The following is a 13,614-nucleotide window of genomic DNA, read 5'->3' on the forward strand; positions in this document are numbered from 1 at the left end:
TATTATATAGACACATCTATCGCTCGCCATTTTTCACCGACTGTTTTCATAAACAAGCGAGAAAGCGGGAAATGACTTCATCAATATCCTCACTAGTGAGGATATGGAGAAAACGCCACTCGGGTCCCGGAAGTAGTTTCGTATGAATTTTACCAGTGGTGTATTTTCCAGTAAAACACTATTGTCTAAAGCTTCGCTAGATACGTGGTGCGGCGACATGCAGGGATGTGGCGTTGCCCAGACGTGAAAAATAGTGATTTTTGAATGATTAGCTCAGGCCTACAAACAGGGGAGTACACAAATTAATAAGCTTTACATTCGAAAACGAAATATAGAGCTCGAAAAACGCGAAAAAAACAAAGAGACACCCAAAATACTTAAACTTGAAAACGAATCTACAGCCACTCCTTTGTTGATTTTGTTTGTTAAACGTCAATTCACGAGGAATAAAGCACACTCTTTCGTTGATTTTCGAGGTGAGTAATTTCTTACTAGCTGCGAATTCAGTATTTGAACTTTCTGTTTCTGAACTCGGTAACGCAATAGTTATTGCCTGAAAGTCTAAAAATAAAGTTAAAAAGGAACCCAAAAATATAGTAGACTTCCGCCGTTATGCTATAAAAAGACGCTTCCTCATGTATAATCCTCGAATTTGTTCTGGACTTAACGAATGTCGCGCAGTTTTGATTTAAAGTGAACTTTTAAACAAGAGGTAAGTTACAACCTGGCAGTTTTGAGATTCAGTCATTCCTTGGTAGCTGTTAAACGTTAATTTTTCAAAGTGATTACAATCATTGTGTATAAGGTGCAATCTACACTCACTATTTTCGGTAAAATGTTGATCTCTATCCCGCCCTTGTACTTTGTAATATGCGTCGCCTAATGTGATTTTGGAAAGCCTGTTACAGGATAGTTATTTTACGAGTAACTTATTTATTTGTTTTGCATCAAATTACTTATTTGCTTGTAGAATCGTCATTTCAGTGTACTAAGTTTGTTAGAACTGACTTCAAGAAGGATCGATTTGGGAAGGCAGTCAACGGTAAGTCATAACGGCTTCGTATGCGCTTTGTTTAAGATCCACTGCTTTAGTCTACGCTTTTCACTGAGCAACTCCCAAAATTCCTCAAATTATGTTCCTCTGCAATTTAATTTGCAGCCTTACTAACACTCTCAATGAGTTGCCATAGTTTTTGAGTCAGCCGAATTAAGAGTCTCACAAATGTTGTAGTCTTCCTGAAGAGACTTGTATTTTGAATTTTACTTACCTATGAAGGATATTCATGAATCAAGATCATTAGTTAAGGCAGCTTTTCTAGCCAGTAACGCCGCGAAACGGACGATACACTTACGGGAAAATGTTCGGCTCAGATTCAGTTGGGCGCTGAAGTCTAAACTCTATATTTCGCTTTGATATCTATAAAGTTTCAGGCAAAATCCAGTTAGCCCTCACATCCGAGTATGTATCTGTGAAACTGTAAATATTCATCCCACAACGGTAGATTGATGTGGGCGACAATTTTTAGTTTTCTTGTTATCCAAGCACGGCTTTCAGTTCCAGTAACGTCTACACTAAAAAGGGCAACTCTCTCTTAAAGGAGCCGAGTGTCGCCTTAATTTTTAGTGTCACTTTAAAAAGCTATAAATCATCTTTGTATCGATAGAACGTTGAAATATTGGTTCAGTTTTGTTAACAATTAATAACCTTACTCTTGTCCAGTATTAAAAATTATCTTCAGCTGCGGATGGCTAGGATGGAAATGGATTGCAACTTGAAAAAAATGGCCAATATTGCAAGTTCTTCCAGTGTATTATAGAGGAATCCCCTAAAGCTGTTCTTCCTCATAGAAATTTTCCTCCCGGTTTTCTAAGAATAATCTCAAGTTAGAGAAAAGGCTTTTTGTCAAACATTTGAGCAGTTTTGTGCAACATACCACTCTTAGCTTGGTGCAGGAAAGTGTGATCGCTTACGAGAAAAATCAGGATAATAGGTCTGTCAAAAGCTGCATGGATCCGCTAATTATTACTATTTGTTGCCTTATCAATGGAAATGAAGCAAATACACAAAGCTCCTTTGAGAAAAACTTATTCTAATTCAGGTAACTAGTACTACAGTACGCTACTCGCTTCTTAATTTTTTGTTTTTTAAACATGCACGTTGCTCTTCGAAATGTGTTCCTTGTTAAATCACTTAAAATCAGTTTACCCAAAAAAAAACTTCCAATTAGAATCGGTCACATATGAAATTCTATACATCTGGTTTCTTCGTGGCGTTATATAGCTTCTTCATGAAATCCAGAATGCTCGATTGTTTCTGTGTTCTCAATCGACAAGAATATCATGGTGACTTTCGCGACTGCAGAGGACAACTCGTCGCAGCCCTGATAATCTGTGAACTCGGTAATACTGACTCGTAACTAAGATCAAAACTGATCCCGCTTTACTGTTCACACTGCCGGGACTGGTAAATGAGGATCTTAACTGTTGTCATCCGTCTTCCGTTTCTATCATCGCTGTTTAAATGAGTTGGAAGAATCTCATATAACTGTTGAAGTTACCATGCGACCATAATCTAGCAGTAGCCGTATTTTTTCAGTTGTGTAAAAAATATGTCAGCGTTATTACAGTGTAATTAGAAACTAAACTTTTGTGACATCTAGTAAAGCTAGGATTTTGCAACTCTTTGTAGGTGGTCGCTTTCGATCCGGCAACACAAAAGAATTTGTCAAATTTCTCAGGCCTCGAAATTTGAGCAGTGGTCACTTAAGAGAGAGTTTTTGAAACAGTATTTTACTGAGGAAGAAAACAGTTAAATCCAAAATAGTCCCTCACGAGGTCGCTAACTAGAGAGTTTTTGAAACAGTATTTGACAGAGAAACAAAATGGTTAACAAAAAAGTGGTCGCCTACGAGAAATTGTAGCCTCCCACGCAGACGTTCTTTGGGGTTCGTCATGCGTTCCTGTAGGAACGCGTGACAAACCCCTAAGAACGTCTGCGTGGGAGGCTACAGAAATCGTCGCTTACGAGAGAGTTGACTCAGTGTGATAGCTGCTGTTTTGTGCAATAATGGAAGCAATTGGTGTCGAGTAAAATTCTTAGGTCTGTGGTTTAACAAATCCACTGCCTGATGGTCCTTGATTTGGCAAACTAGAAATTACTCATTAAGCATGGATGTCTTCAACTTCAGAATTTTCTGTGCTAGAAATTCTACTACTTAAAAATAACTTGATCAACAAAAGTCCTTCCTTTAAGTTTGTCTGAATTGTATGCTTTGGCTGTAATGATGCGCTTTTTAACGGTAAGACATTTTTAGTGTAGAGTAGATACATTATTGATAATACCCGATCTGTGAGAGAAATAAAGGGATAAGACATCTTCAAGAAAACTTCCGGGTCTTCAGGCAATGTCAACAATTGACAGAAAGTTTCAGGCATTTTGGTTTTAAAATCGCACTGATTTAAGGTAAACGAAATGCATCGTGGCGACTAATTCTAAATTATTTATTTATTTACTGATGTTTGTCTACGTCAAAACGAAATGTTGAAAACTTAGCTTTTCAGTGGCCAAATGTACAGAATTACATCCTGGGCAAAATTCCAATGTCTGTTGCGGTAATGTAACTATTCTTAATTTTTCAGTTTGCCTAGTGGTTTCGCCACCTTTATTTTATTATTATTAAACTGTCTTGTGATTCTTTTTATGGTGGCAAAAATAAACTTGAAACTTGAAACATAAAAAATACATTACAATAAATTACATGTACATTACAAGATACAGTCAGTCGATTTTTTTTCAGTTGTTGTTGTTTTTTTTTTAATGTTCATCTTATGACAAAAAGTCCCAAAATGTTTTAGTTAACCGTTTACATGATACATTTGAAAGATGTTTTTACTGCCACCTTTCTGAGACCCTTTCCACGCCAGCCCTTGTTTCATTTTTGTTGAATTTCAGACGTCATCTCAGATATTTCGCCAAAGTTGTCAATTATCGTAAGAAAAAGCTTTGAGAGATTCTACGTTTCTTGAAATCACGGTTGTATCGTCCGCAAACTATTTTTAAATTTTTAAAGGAAAGCGAAGTTAAATTTCAATTCCTGAATATATTTGCTTGTCAATGTTTCTACAAAGAATAATATTTTCATTCGGTTATTGGCCGGTTTTCGGGGTGAAATATTTTGCTGCTGCTTCTTATATTTAAATCAGCTCTTCATATCAAACTTATCTCCCACAAACGTGAACATTTGCTTAAATTTGCGTCCAGTCTGGCGCGGCCAAAATTTTTCGGTATTGCGCAAGCGCAAGAGGTTAGATGAAAGCAAATAACATGGCAGCGATGGCGGCAGGGAGAGTAAAGAGGGAGATCATAGCACCAAAACGATACGCGGAATAAGTCTTTTCATCAGAGCTTTACCGAAAAAAGACAAGAGTGAAAACAACCGACGGTAAACTAATACTATATCCTGTGGACAAGGTCGGGAAACGAAATTGCGTTGGCTGCAGTGAACGCTACGACGAGTGGCGGGCATGTGAATCTGATCGAAGACAACAATCTTTTCCAGCGGATGGAACTTCGTGTTCGTTTCTTCCCTCGTAAATCCTAATTTTCCTTTTCAATAACGTATTTGTCAAGTTCGTAGTAAAATATCTTCACCTCATATTAAAGTTTGGTCACGCCATTTGTTTATGATCCTTTTGACACCGAAACCTACACTTTTCTTCTTGACTCTTTTGAGCTCGGAACACAGAGACCTAATCTTTTTTCGAAAGGCATATATGATTCGGTTGTTCACAACAACACTGCGAATGCCCGTTTCTTGAAAGATTTTCTCCACGATTGCAGCGAAGGCAGACTCGCCACTACCCTCTTCATTCAATTTTGGCAATTGTGTAGAGGAGATAGCTGAAAGTTGGATAAAAACGACCGGGATAAGAAATATGCGAGATTATTAGCAATGAAAATTTAATTCATTATTTCGTGTCCGAAAAAAATCGAGACAGTTGATTTATTCAAGTTCTTATGAATAGCTTACTTGATGATACTGCATGTAGAGAAAGGTGGCGGATGGCCCGCAAATCCATTATTTTGATCGTCCGATCCATCTCCCACAGCATTCACAGATCCGCAGAACGAAAATAATAGGAACAGCAGAAGTCCTCCAACTTTAACGGCGATTTGACCCATCCAAAATAGTCGAAAACAAGCCGAATTATATACCAAAATAAAGGAAATTTTTCGATCTATCCGAATTTGTCGGTACAATTGAGATCCGAGCATGCGTAGAAGAGTACGAACCCATTGTTTTCACACTGGCGTGAAATGACCTTTGATCGTCTTTAAAATTTTGCGCAAACCTGATTTGTAAACTTGGATTTTGTGACCCCTCAAATTTTAAGATTTTGGCATTTCAAAACCTGTTATACAATAGCTTTAATATTAATTTTTTTTAATTCGTTGGTACAACTGATCGCCGTTTAAATTTTTTTGAGTAATCTTGAGAAATGTTTCAAATCTTATGTGTTCTTGAGTCAGACATTGGTGGGGGCGTGATCACCGGAACTTGATATAAGCTTTTGTTAACATTGAGTTTGATATGCCTTTGCTTGTGTTAACTTTCCTCTTCCTATTTTGGCAGCCACTAGTTTTGGAGATAATGTCAGTAGACTGGATATTAATAGTTTGTTTTCAAATTTTCTTATTTGTAGAGAGTTTCTATCAAGTTTCCTGACGAAACTCCAACAGCATTTTGTGAGAGGTGAGTTAGTAGCTTGTGTTAGGTTTTAACAGATTAATTTGTAAGGGATATTGACCAGGAGCAAGGACATATGCAATCTATATGACAACAAAGATTAGTGGGATGTCAAAAAATTCGTGTAAGGTGGGAACCCACTCACCGGCTAACATTAAATTATTACTCACTATTATTTAGGAGTTTCTGAATTTCAGTTGGCTCATTCAAACGCTTCCCTTAACTGTATTCCAGTTAACTTGAAATTTTAAAAAGATTCCCTGGTGTTTTTCAACTCAATCCCATTTGCTGACTGGGAAAATGTTGACATTTGTCTGACGAACGAAAATTTAAGACTCGGCCTTGATCGCCCCACGCTATACACGTAGCAACAGGTAGCTATATATATAGTGGCAGTATGAAACAGCCACTTAGTAACTCAAAAGATTTTTTATGACTCTTTGCGATGTTATTGAGACTTTTGTCGTTCTTAGTGCAGTGTTTCCTTGTCCTTCTGTGGTCGAGGCTCAAAATGTCACGTCACTATCACTATTCCGTCATGTTATTGATTTTACATTTTGGCCAATCTTGGAAAGCTGTCAAATTCTTTCCTGCCAAATGAGTTCGGGTTTTCTTGAACAGGTGGCAATAAAGTGTTGTCAGGTTTAATTTCCAGTTAGGAGCTATTTTATTTATTCGGAGAGAATTTATTCCGAGTGTGAGAACATTGGATATTCAAACCAACCAACAAAATGGTCGAGTCAATATCGTATCACGTTGTGGTGAACACACTGATGCACAGGTTCCTCACGCGCGCTTGTCATGTATATGTCATGTGATAACTAAATTTGTTTACTGGGGATGTAAGGGGTACGAGGAGAGCGCCTTGTATATTCAGGTGTAATGAAGATGTGATTGTGTGACGCCTGGGGGAGAAGGTGGATGGGGGAAACTAAGGCTCAAAGTAGATTTACTTCTGAAAGTGTCGAGTACAAATATCTCATTATTATTCTAAATTCGAAAACCGTGCACCCAAAACTCAAAGTGAAGAAAACAAAGCTACCACAACTAGAAAGTGAAGCAACCGATACTGGGATACGAAATATGTCGAAAACTCGTCAGCGAAGCACCTCAAATTCTAGGAATAGAAAAGGAAACGCCGTACTGACTCGAAAACAAAACTCTCGGTTATTTTTATTACTTCATAAACATCATGCATTTGCGCTTTTTTTAAAACTAGGTATTAAAATACTGAGTTTTTATCGGTTCAGCGAAGCACTTTAATCCAGAATGTGCAGTTCAACAACTATTTCAACCGTTTTAGTCTTTGCTGTTTTTTGTTGTTGTTGTTGTATTTTTGTTTGTTTGTTTGTTTGTTTTTTGCCAGTCTAGATTTATTTTGGCTAATTAACCTTATCTATTTTATTAAAATAAGGGATAACTTTGTACTGTTATCCCTCTTCCTTGTAAACACCACCCAGTTCCTTTGTGAATGAATGGCTGAAACGACGTTTCGTTTTTATGATGTGATGCTGTCTCGACTTGATGATGAGGGCTTTGTGAATTACTTGCTCAGGGATGCACACCAAAAACTCGAAGACAAGGCAGCCCGAAATAAAAGAATTTCTTTAAAGGGAAATCGAAACCGCATGTTCCCTTTGTCTGTTTTCAAGGTTAACCCTCGACTAAAAATTGCTCCTCACTCGTGTAACTCTAATTATTCCTTAGAGTAGGCTGACAATTCTGTCAAATGTTTGAAATTTCATTTCTTTGATCAAGATTAGTAACATTTGAAGTTTCTGTTTTGATTCTCGTTGCCGCAATCATCATAAGTGCGTGACAATTGATCGAACTAAAACTGAATGACATGCATGTTATTACATGTAAATTACACCTCCCCAAGCACTCCTTCGTTTGTCTTGGCCCTTTACCGTTGTAATTGTATGTCTGTAAATAACTTATTTACAGAGTCACCATTCCTGTTTATTGAGCTGATGTAACTGACTCCAAGAAGCCCCGATTTTGAGAAGCAGTGAACGGTACAGCCTGACGGTAAGTCATTTGCACGTGCCATGTTAATAAGACCAACTTGCTCAATTCCTCAAATGACGTCATGTTAACTACCAGCTCAGTTCCTAGTTTCTAAGGCGGCCGAGTCTAGGGTCTTGCAAAACAAGTCATTTCCAACAAGGCATTTGTTTTGAACTTTACTTAATTTTACTTATTGCTCTCACCGTTCTTGAACTTGAAGTTGCCACAGATACGTTAAACGAATTGAAACAACAGAACATGGTTCTGTAAATATCCTATCAACAAAACGGACAAAAGAGAAATGTAGTTTGCATTATGCCCTTTTACAGGCATTCCGTGTCTGTCAGTGGAAGTTTATGTGCGAGAGATATCAGAGTCAGAGAAATTAAGTACAAATGGGAAAGTACTCAAACTTTCTCTTTTTCTAGGAACGTCCTTAGTGAAACAAAGCACATTTGATACGATCTCTGGTCATCATCTAACTAAATGGCGGAGGACGAGTCAGAAGATATAGTGAAACACATGGAAGAGCTTAGCATTGCTAAAAAATTGGGCGATAGAGAGCGGGAGGGAAATACCTATTATAAACTGGCTGACATTTATTACAGTCAGGGTAATTTTAAACAAGCCATAGAGTATCACGAACTAGATCTTAATATTGCTAAAGAATTAGGAAACAGGTCGAAGGAGGGAGAAGCCTGCTGCAGTCTGGGCGGTGCTTATCACCGTCTAGGTGATTTTCAGCAAGCCGTAGAGTGCCACAAAATACATCTTAGTATTGCTAAAGAATTAGGGAACAGGGCTTGGGAGGCATTAGCCTGTTTCAATCTGGGCGTGGTCTACAACAGCCAGTGCAATTTTAAGCAAGCCATAGAGTATCAAAAGCTAAGTATTAATATTGCTAAAGAATTAGGGGACAGGCATAGGGAGGGAAGAGCGTATGGCAACCTGGGCATTGTTTATCGTGGTCTGGGTAATTTTAAACAAGCCGCAGAGTATCACGAACAACATCTTAATATTGCTAAACAATTAGGGGACAGGGATGGGGAGGGAATGGCGTATTGCAACCTGGGCAATGCTTATCAAGGTCTGGGTAATTTTAAACAAGCCGCAGAGTATCACGAACAACATCTTAATATTGCTAAACAATTAGGGGACAGGGATGGGGAGGGAAGAGCGTATGGCAACATGGGCAATGCTTATCAAGGTCTGGGTAATTTTAAACAAGCCGCAGAGTATCACGAACTATATCTTAGTATTGCTAAAGAATTAGGGGACAGGGATGGGGAGGGAAGAGCGTATGGCAACCTGGGCAATGCTTATTACAGTATGGGTAATTTTAAACAAGCCGCAGAGTATTACCAACTACATCTTAATATTGCTAAAGAATTAGGGGACAGGGATGGGCAGGGAAGAGCGTATGGCAACCTGGGTAATACTTATCACAGTATGGGTAATTTTAAACAAGCCGCAGCGTATCAGAAACTACATCTTAGTATTGCTAAAGAATCAGGGAACAGGTATGGGGAGGGACAAGCGTATGCCAGTCTTGGAAATGCTTATCATAATATGCTTGATTTCAAACAGGCCTTTGAGTGTTGGAAACATAGTCTCAGTATCGCTCAAGAAATTGGGGACAGAGATAATGAGGGGAAGGCTTTTAGAATCCTGGGTGAAGCTCTTTTACGCTTGGGTGATTTTGAACAATCCATGGAGTACACGAAACAAAGTCTTATTATATCGAAACAATCGGGTAACAGGGCTGCAGAGGGAGCTACTTATGACGCATTGGGCGATGTCTATTCCCGACTAGGTAATTTTAAAGTAGCAGTAGAGTATCACAAACAAAGCCTTAGTATTGCTAAACAGTTAGGGGATAAGGTTCAAGAGGCAGAATCATGCCATTCATTAGGTCATGATTATGAATGGGTGGGTTCTTTGAGTGAGGCACTTGATTGTTATCGATCGAGCGTAAAAACCTTTGATGACATGAGAGCTCTTCTACAGTCAAAAGATATGTGGAAAATAAGCTTTCGTAATCTCCACCAGTGTGTGTACACTTCGTTATGGAGAACTCTTGTGACGACTGGAGAGACTGACGAGGCTTTGTGTACTGCTGAGCAAGGACGAGCACAGGCCTTGATCGATGTTTTGAAAGAAAAGTATGGAGTTGACTCATCACCGTCCGCTTTACCTGAACCTAAGGAGACAATTACCTATATATTAAACAATTTGACTAAAGAAACAGTTTTTGTTGCACTTAATGAAAATACGATCAGTTTTTGGTTGCTGCGAAGAGGGAAAGAGATTCTCTTTAAGCAAAAGGAAGTAGAACCTGATAGTTGCAAGTTGCTAATAGATGCTACTTTAAGAAACATTGGTGCAGGTGTTCGAGTCATGTGCGAGGATCGGTCAATGGATGAAGTGTGTGATGACCCGCCGTCCAACAGAGAAGCTGCTGAGGAAACAGACCAATCACCGACCTCCTCAGTCAATTCTTTGCGCCAGCTGTATGATGTTATTATTGGCCCCATTGCAGACTTGCTCGAAGGTGACCAGTTACTCCTTGTTCCAGATGGTCCATTTTGCCTGGCTCCTTACTCTGCGCTTAGTGAATCAATCAGGATTCACATCGTTCCCTCGTTGACCGCTTTACGACTGATCGCAGATGCGCCCGAGGACTTTCACAGTAGGAGTGGGGCGTTGCTCGTGGGAGATCCATGTTTGGAAGAAGTTACCAACCTGTTTGGTAGGCCCGTTTGGAAGCAGCTTCCATTCGCCAGAAAGGAAGTGGAGATGATTGGAAAACTTCTAAAGACCACACCTCTCACCGGACGATATGCGACTAAAGACGAAGTGATGAAAAGATTGGAGTCGGTTGCTTTGGCGCACATTGCCGCACACGGGAGTGATGAAACTGGAGAAATTCTGTTGGCCCCAAACCCAGGTTGGACATCTCGCGTCCCTGCGAAAAAATACTACATATTAACAATGTCAGATGTACAAGCCGTTCGTCTGCGAGCAAGACTCGTTGTGCTTAGCTGCTGTCATAGTGGCCGGGGAGAAGTCAAGTCCGAGGGCGTGGTTGGTATCGCGCGGGCTTTCTTGTGTGCTGGTGCTCGCTCTGTTCTGGTGTCACTCTGGGCGATTGATGACGAGGCTACCATGGAGTTCATGAAGCACTTCTACCAACACCTGGCGGAAGGAAAAAGCGCGAGTGTGGCTCTTCACCAGGCCATGAAATCCCTGCGCGAGTCAGAGCAGTTCCGTGACTTAAAGTACTGGGCTCCATTTGTGCTGATTGGTGATGACGTAACGCTTGAATTTGGAGAAAGGAAATGAAACAGAATGGTAAGTTTAGTTTGTGTTTAACTTTAAACAGAAGTAATTTTATGATAAACAAGGACAGCTAACTGCAAAGAAAGCTCAATTCTTGCCAGAGGAATAGTTGTAAAATCTGTCTAAGTATTATTTCAATAACCAAGCCTTCCGCTGTTTATTAAAACAGGGGGAGAATTTTGTGAAAGGGTGCCATGAGAAGATGTTCGTTTCCGTTGTTCCTTGATACCATAAGAAAATGTCTTATTTTTCTTTCACTAGCCTTTTCCAGGCGTTCCGAAAGTAGAGTTCAGAGTAAATAAAATTGCGTTCCCCACTATTTGATCGCCTGTTCTTGCACTAGTTAATGTTTCAACCGTTTGAGATAAAGAGCAAATGTTACCATTTCCCCTCAGATTTTTATCAATCGTACCTTTTAACTTTATGAACTTAATGACCTTAATGGAAGTCAAACCTTGCTCGACTATATGGTTCCGTTGAACTTTGTTTTCAATTGAGGCACCAGGAGTCTCGTTGATTAAGGGAAATTATTAATGTGTTGCTTAAAATATGTCGTCGGCTTCGTGGGGAGTGTCTTCAATTTTGTTCGTTTTTGTCTCTTCCTTTTTTTTTTCTGGCAAACAAAAAAAAAATTAAGCCCTTCACCTGAACTCCACAAACTTCTAAATTTAGAGCCTCAAGCGAAACTAATCCCTCACATATTTTTGGTTGGCAGAAGTGTCATCATACTCAAGACAAGAGAGGACTACTAAGCTAGTCTGACTGATCCATTGATGACGTCCATATGGCGTGATGCAGACTAATCCTGGGAACTTGTATGTAGTGTAAATATCTTAGATGCAATGGCCGGGTAAAAAAAAAAAGAAAAACAGTAAATCAGTAACAAATAAAAGGGAAACAAAATAAAGTTACCAGAATAAGCCTTTGCTTTTGTGGTTCGTAATATATCTGGAGGGAGAGAAGGACATGTACAGGCTTGTTTTTAGTGCGCATTTTCCAAAATGGCACTTCACTTTATGAAGTTTTCAAAATGTAATTTTGCTCCTTTCGATGTAACGTTAAGAAAACTGGACAAATGAATTTGACGTTACATTTAATTTTTTATAGCTGCTTAACAAATAACATACCAACATTGTAAAGATAACCTAAAGTCATTTTATCAATTTTTTGAAGTCATTACTCGTTTTAAGACAATATTGAGAACAACGTTTTACTTAATTGTTAATTCAGAAAAATGTGGTTACTTAGGCCAAATTAAACGGCTTATCTACCCATATTTAGAAGCAAGAACTTTAATTTTTTAAGAATGACGGTTCTAGTGTTTTCAGTTTCGCATGTAAATATGATTTTCTCCAAATCGTAGAAATTGTGTTTCTTTTAAAAATGCGATATCTTAGCCGCAAAAATTGTGCTTCCATTGTAAGTAAGGACAGTCTCTAGGACCCTCAAAGTTAGAAAGAGCACAAAAGAGCAAGCAATTAATTTAAACAGTCTAAGACTCAAAGAAACCTGATTACAAGAGGGCGAAGACTCAAAAACTAAAATACTTCTAACTAACTTGTGTTTGAATAACAACAACAAGTGATGTAGTTAGATTTGACCAGCTTAATAGGCTCAGAAGAATGATAATGCAATTATTATCTTAGAACTGATCAGGGCTCGGTTGTTTGAAATCCCATTAATTTTGAGAGAACAAGTTAAGAAATATGCTGTTTTTTTGTTTTTTTGTTTTTCAAATGATTTTTTTTGGCTTTTGACAAGATGCCATAATCAAGTGGTCCTCTTATTTGCATCGTGGAATTATTTTATCTAAAGTCAAACATAAGAAAATGCTTTTATTATAACAGTTTTTTCTTTTCAGAGTAGACGTAGACGTCAATTCTAAATTGGCGCAATGGTCTTTTAAACAGCCTGGCGCAGATCTTTTCATGTATATTATGTAACTAACTAGGTATATAAGTAGGTATAGAGCATTCTTCAATTGGATGTCGAAGTAATTTCGCGTTTGCTTTGGTTTTGCTTTACTATGCTATCTGATTCGTTATCAAAACTTGCGGCACTTTCTCAACCAAGGGGAAGCAAAGCCAAAGCCAATCGTGCCTTGATATCACACGTTTTCCCGCGCTTTGCCAAGGTTACAGGTTACATGTATTTGCGTTGAATTCTGATTGGTTCACCAAACTGTTTACGTCTGTTCTGATTGGTTAGAGTACTTACTTTGTGTTTGACACGTACTCAATTGAAAACTGCTCTATAAAGGCAGTAAGTAAGCTAGCTGTGTTTACATGATACTCGAACGACTTTCAAACCGGTGAATTCGTTTCCATAGTATCGTTCAATAACACTGAGTAAAAACGATGTGATTTCAACCCAAAATTTTTACCGGATAAGGAATCTTAATTTTTGTACGAAAACCCATTCTGGGGTCATGTAAACGTGACATGACTGTTTGTTTCATATTTCCGATTAAGTTTGAAGATTTCGTTAAAAAATGAAACTTACAGCTTCATCAAAACGG

The 13,614-nt window shown here is 38.6% G+C and overlaps 3 protein-coding genes across 4 annotated transcripts in view; all 3 read left to right on the top strand.

Annotated features, from left to right (window-relative positions):
• The window catches only part of LOC146482904 (tetratricopeptide repeat protein 28-like), a 234,347-nt gene that overhangs the window by 101,282 nt on the left and 119,451 nt on the right, over positions 1–13,614 (top strand). The gene's annotated exons all lie outside the window — the stretch shown is intronic.
• Positions 5,704–13,257, top strand: LOC146482907 (uncharacterized). Of its 2 annotated transcripts, XM_085106540.1 has the most exons (4): positions 5,704–5,753; positions 7,695–7,778; positions 8,186–11,108; positions 11,812–13,257. In XM_085106540.1, the coding sequence occupies exon 3, from the start codon at positions 8,244–8,246 to the stop codon at positions 11,097–11,099; it is 2,856 nt and encodes a 951-aa protein (XP_084962666.1). In that variant the 5' UTR covers positions 5,704–5,753; positions 7,695–7,778; positions 8,186–8,243; the 3' UTR covers positions 11,100–11,108; positions 11,812–13,257. The 2 variants fall into 2 exon arrangements, with proteins under 2 accessions (XP_084962666.1, XP_084962667.1); XM_085106541.1 differs by lacking the exons at positions 5,704–5,753; positions 7,695–7,778 and having other exon boundaries at positions 8,158–11,108.
• LOC146482908 (tetratricopeptide repeat protein 28-like) overlaps positions 7,715–13,614 on the top strand; it is a 47,086-nt gene continuing 41,186 nt past the window's right edge. The window contains exon 1 of the mRNA XM_085106545.1: positions 7,715–7,778. The gene's annotated coding sequence lies outside the window, so the exon portion shown is untranslated. The remainder of the gene's footprint in view (positions 7,779–13,614) is intronic.

This window comes from Pavona decussata, unplaced genomic scaffold (genome assembly GCF_977016875.1).
Source record: "Pavona decussata unplaced genomic scaffold, jaPavDecu1.1 SCAFFOLD_41, whole genome shotgun sequence".
NCBI lineage: Eukaryota > Metazoa > Cnidaria > Anthozoa > Scleractinia > Agariciidae > Pavona > Pavona decussata.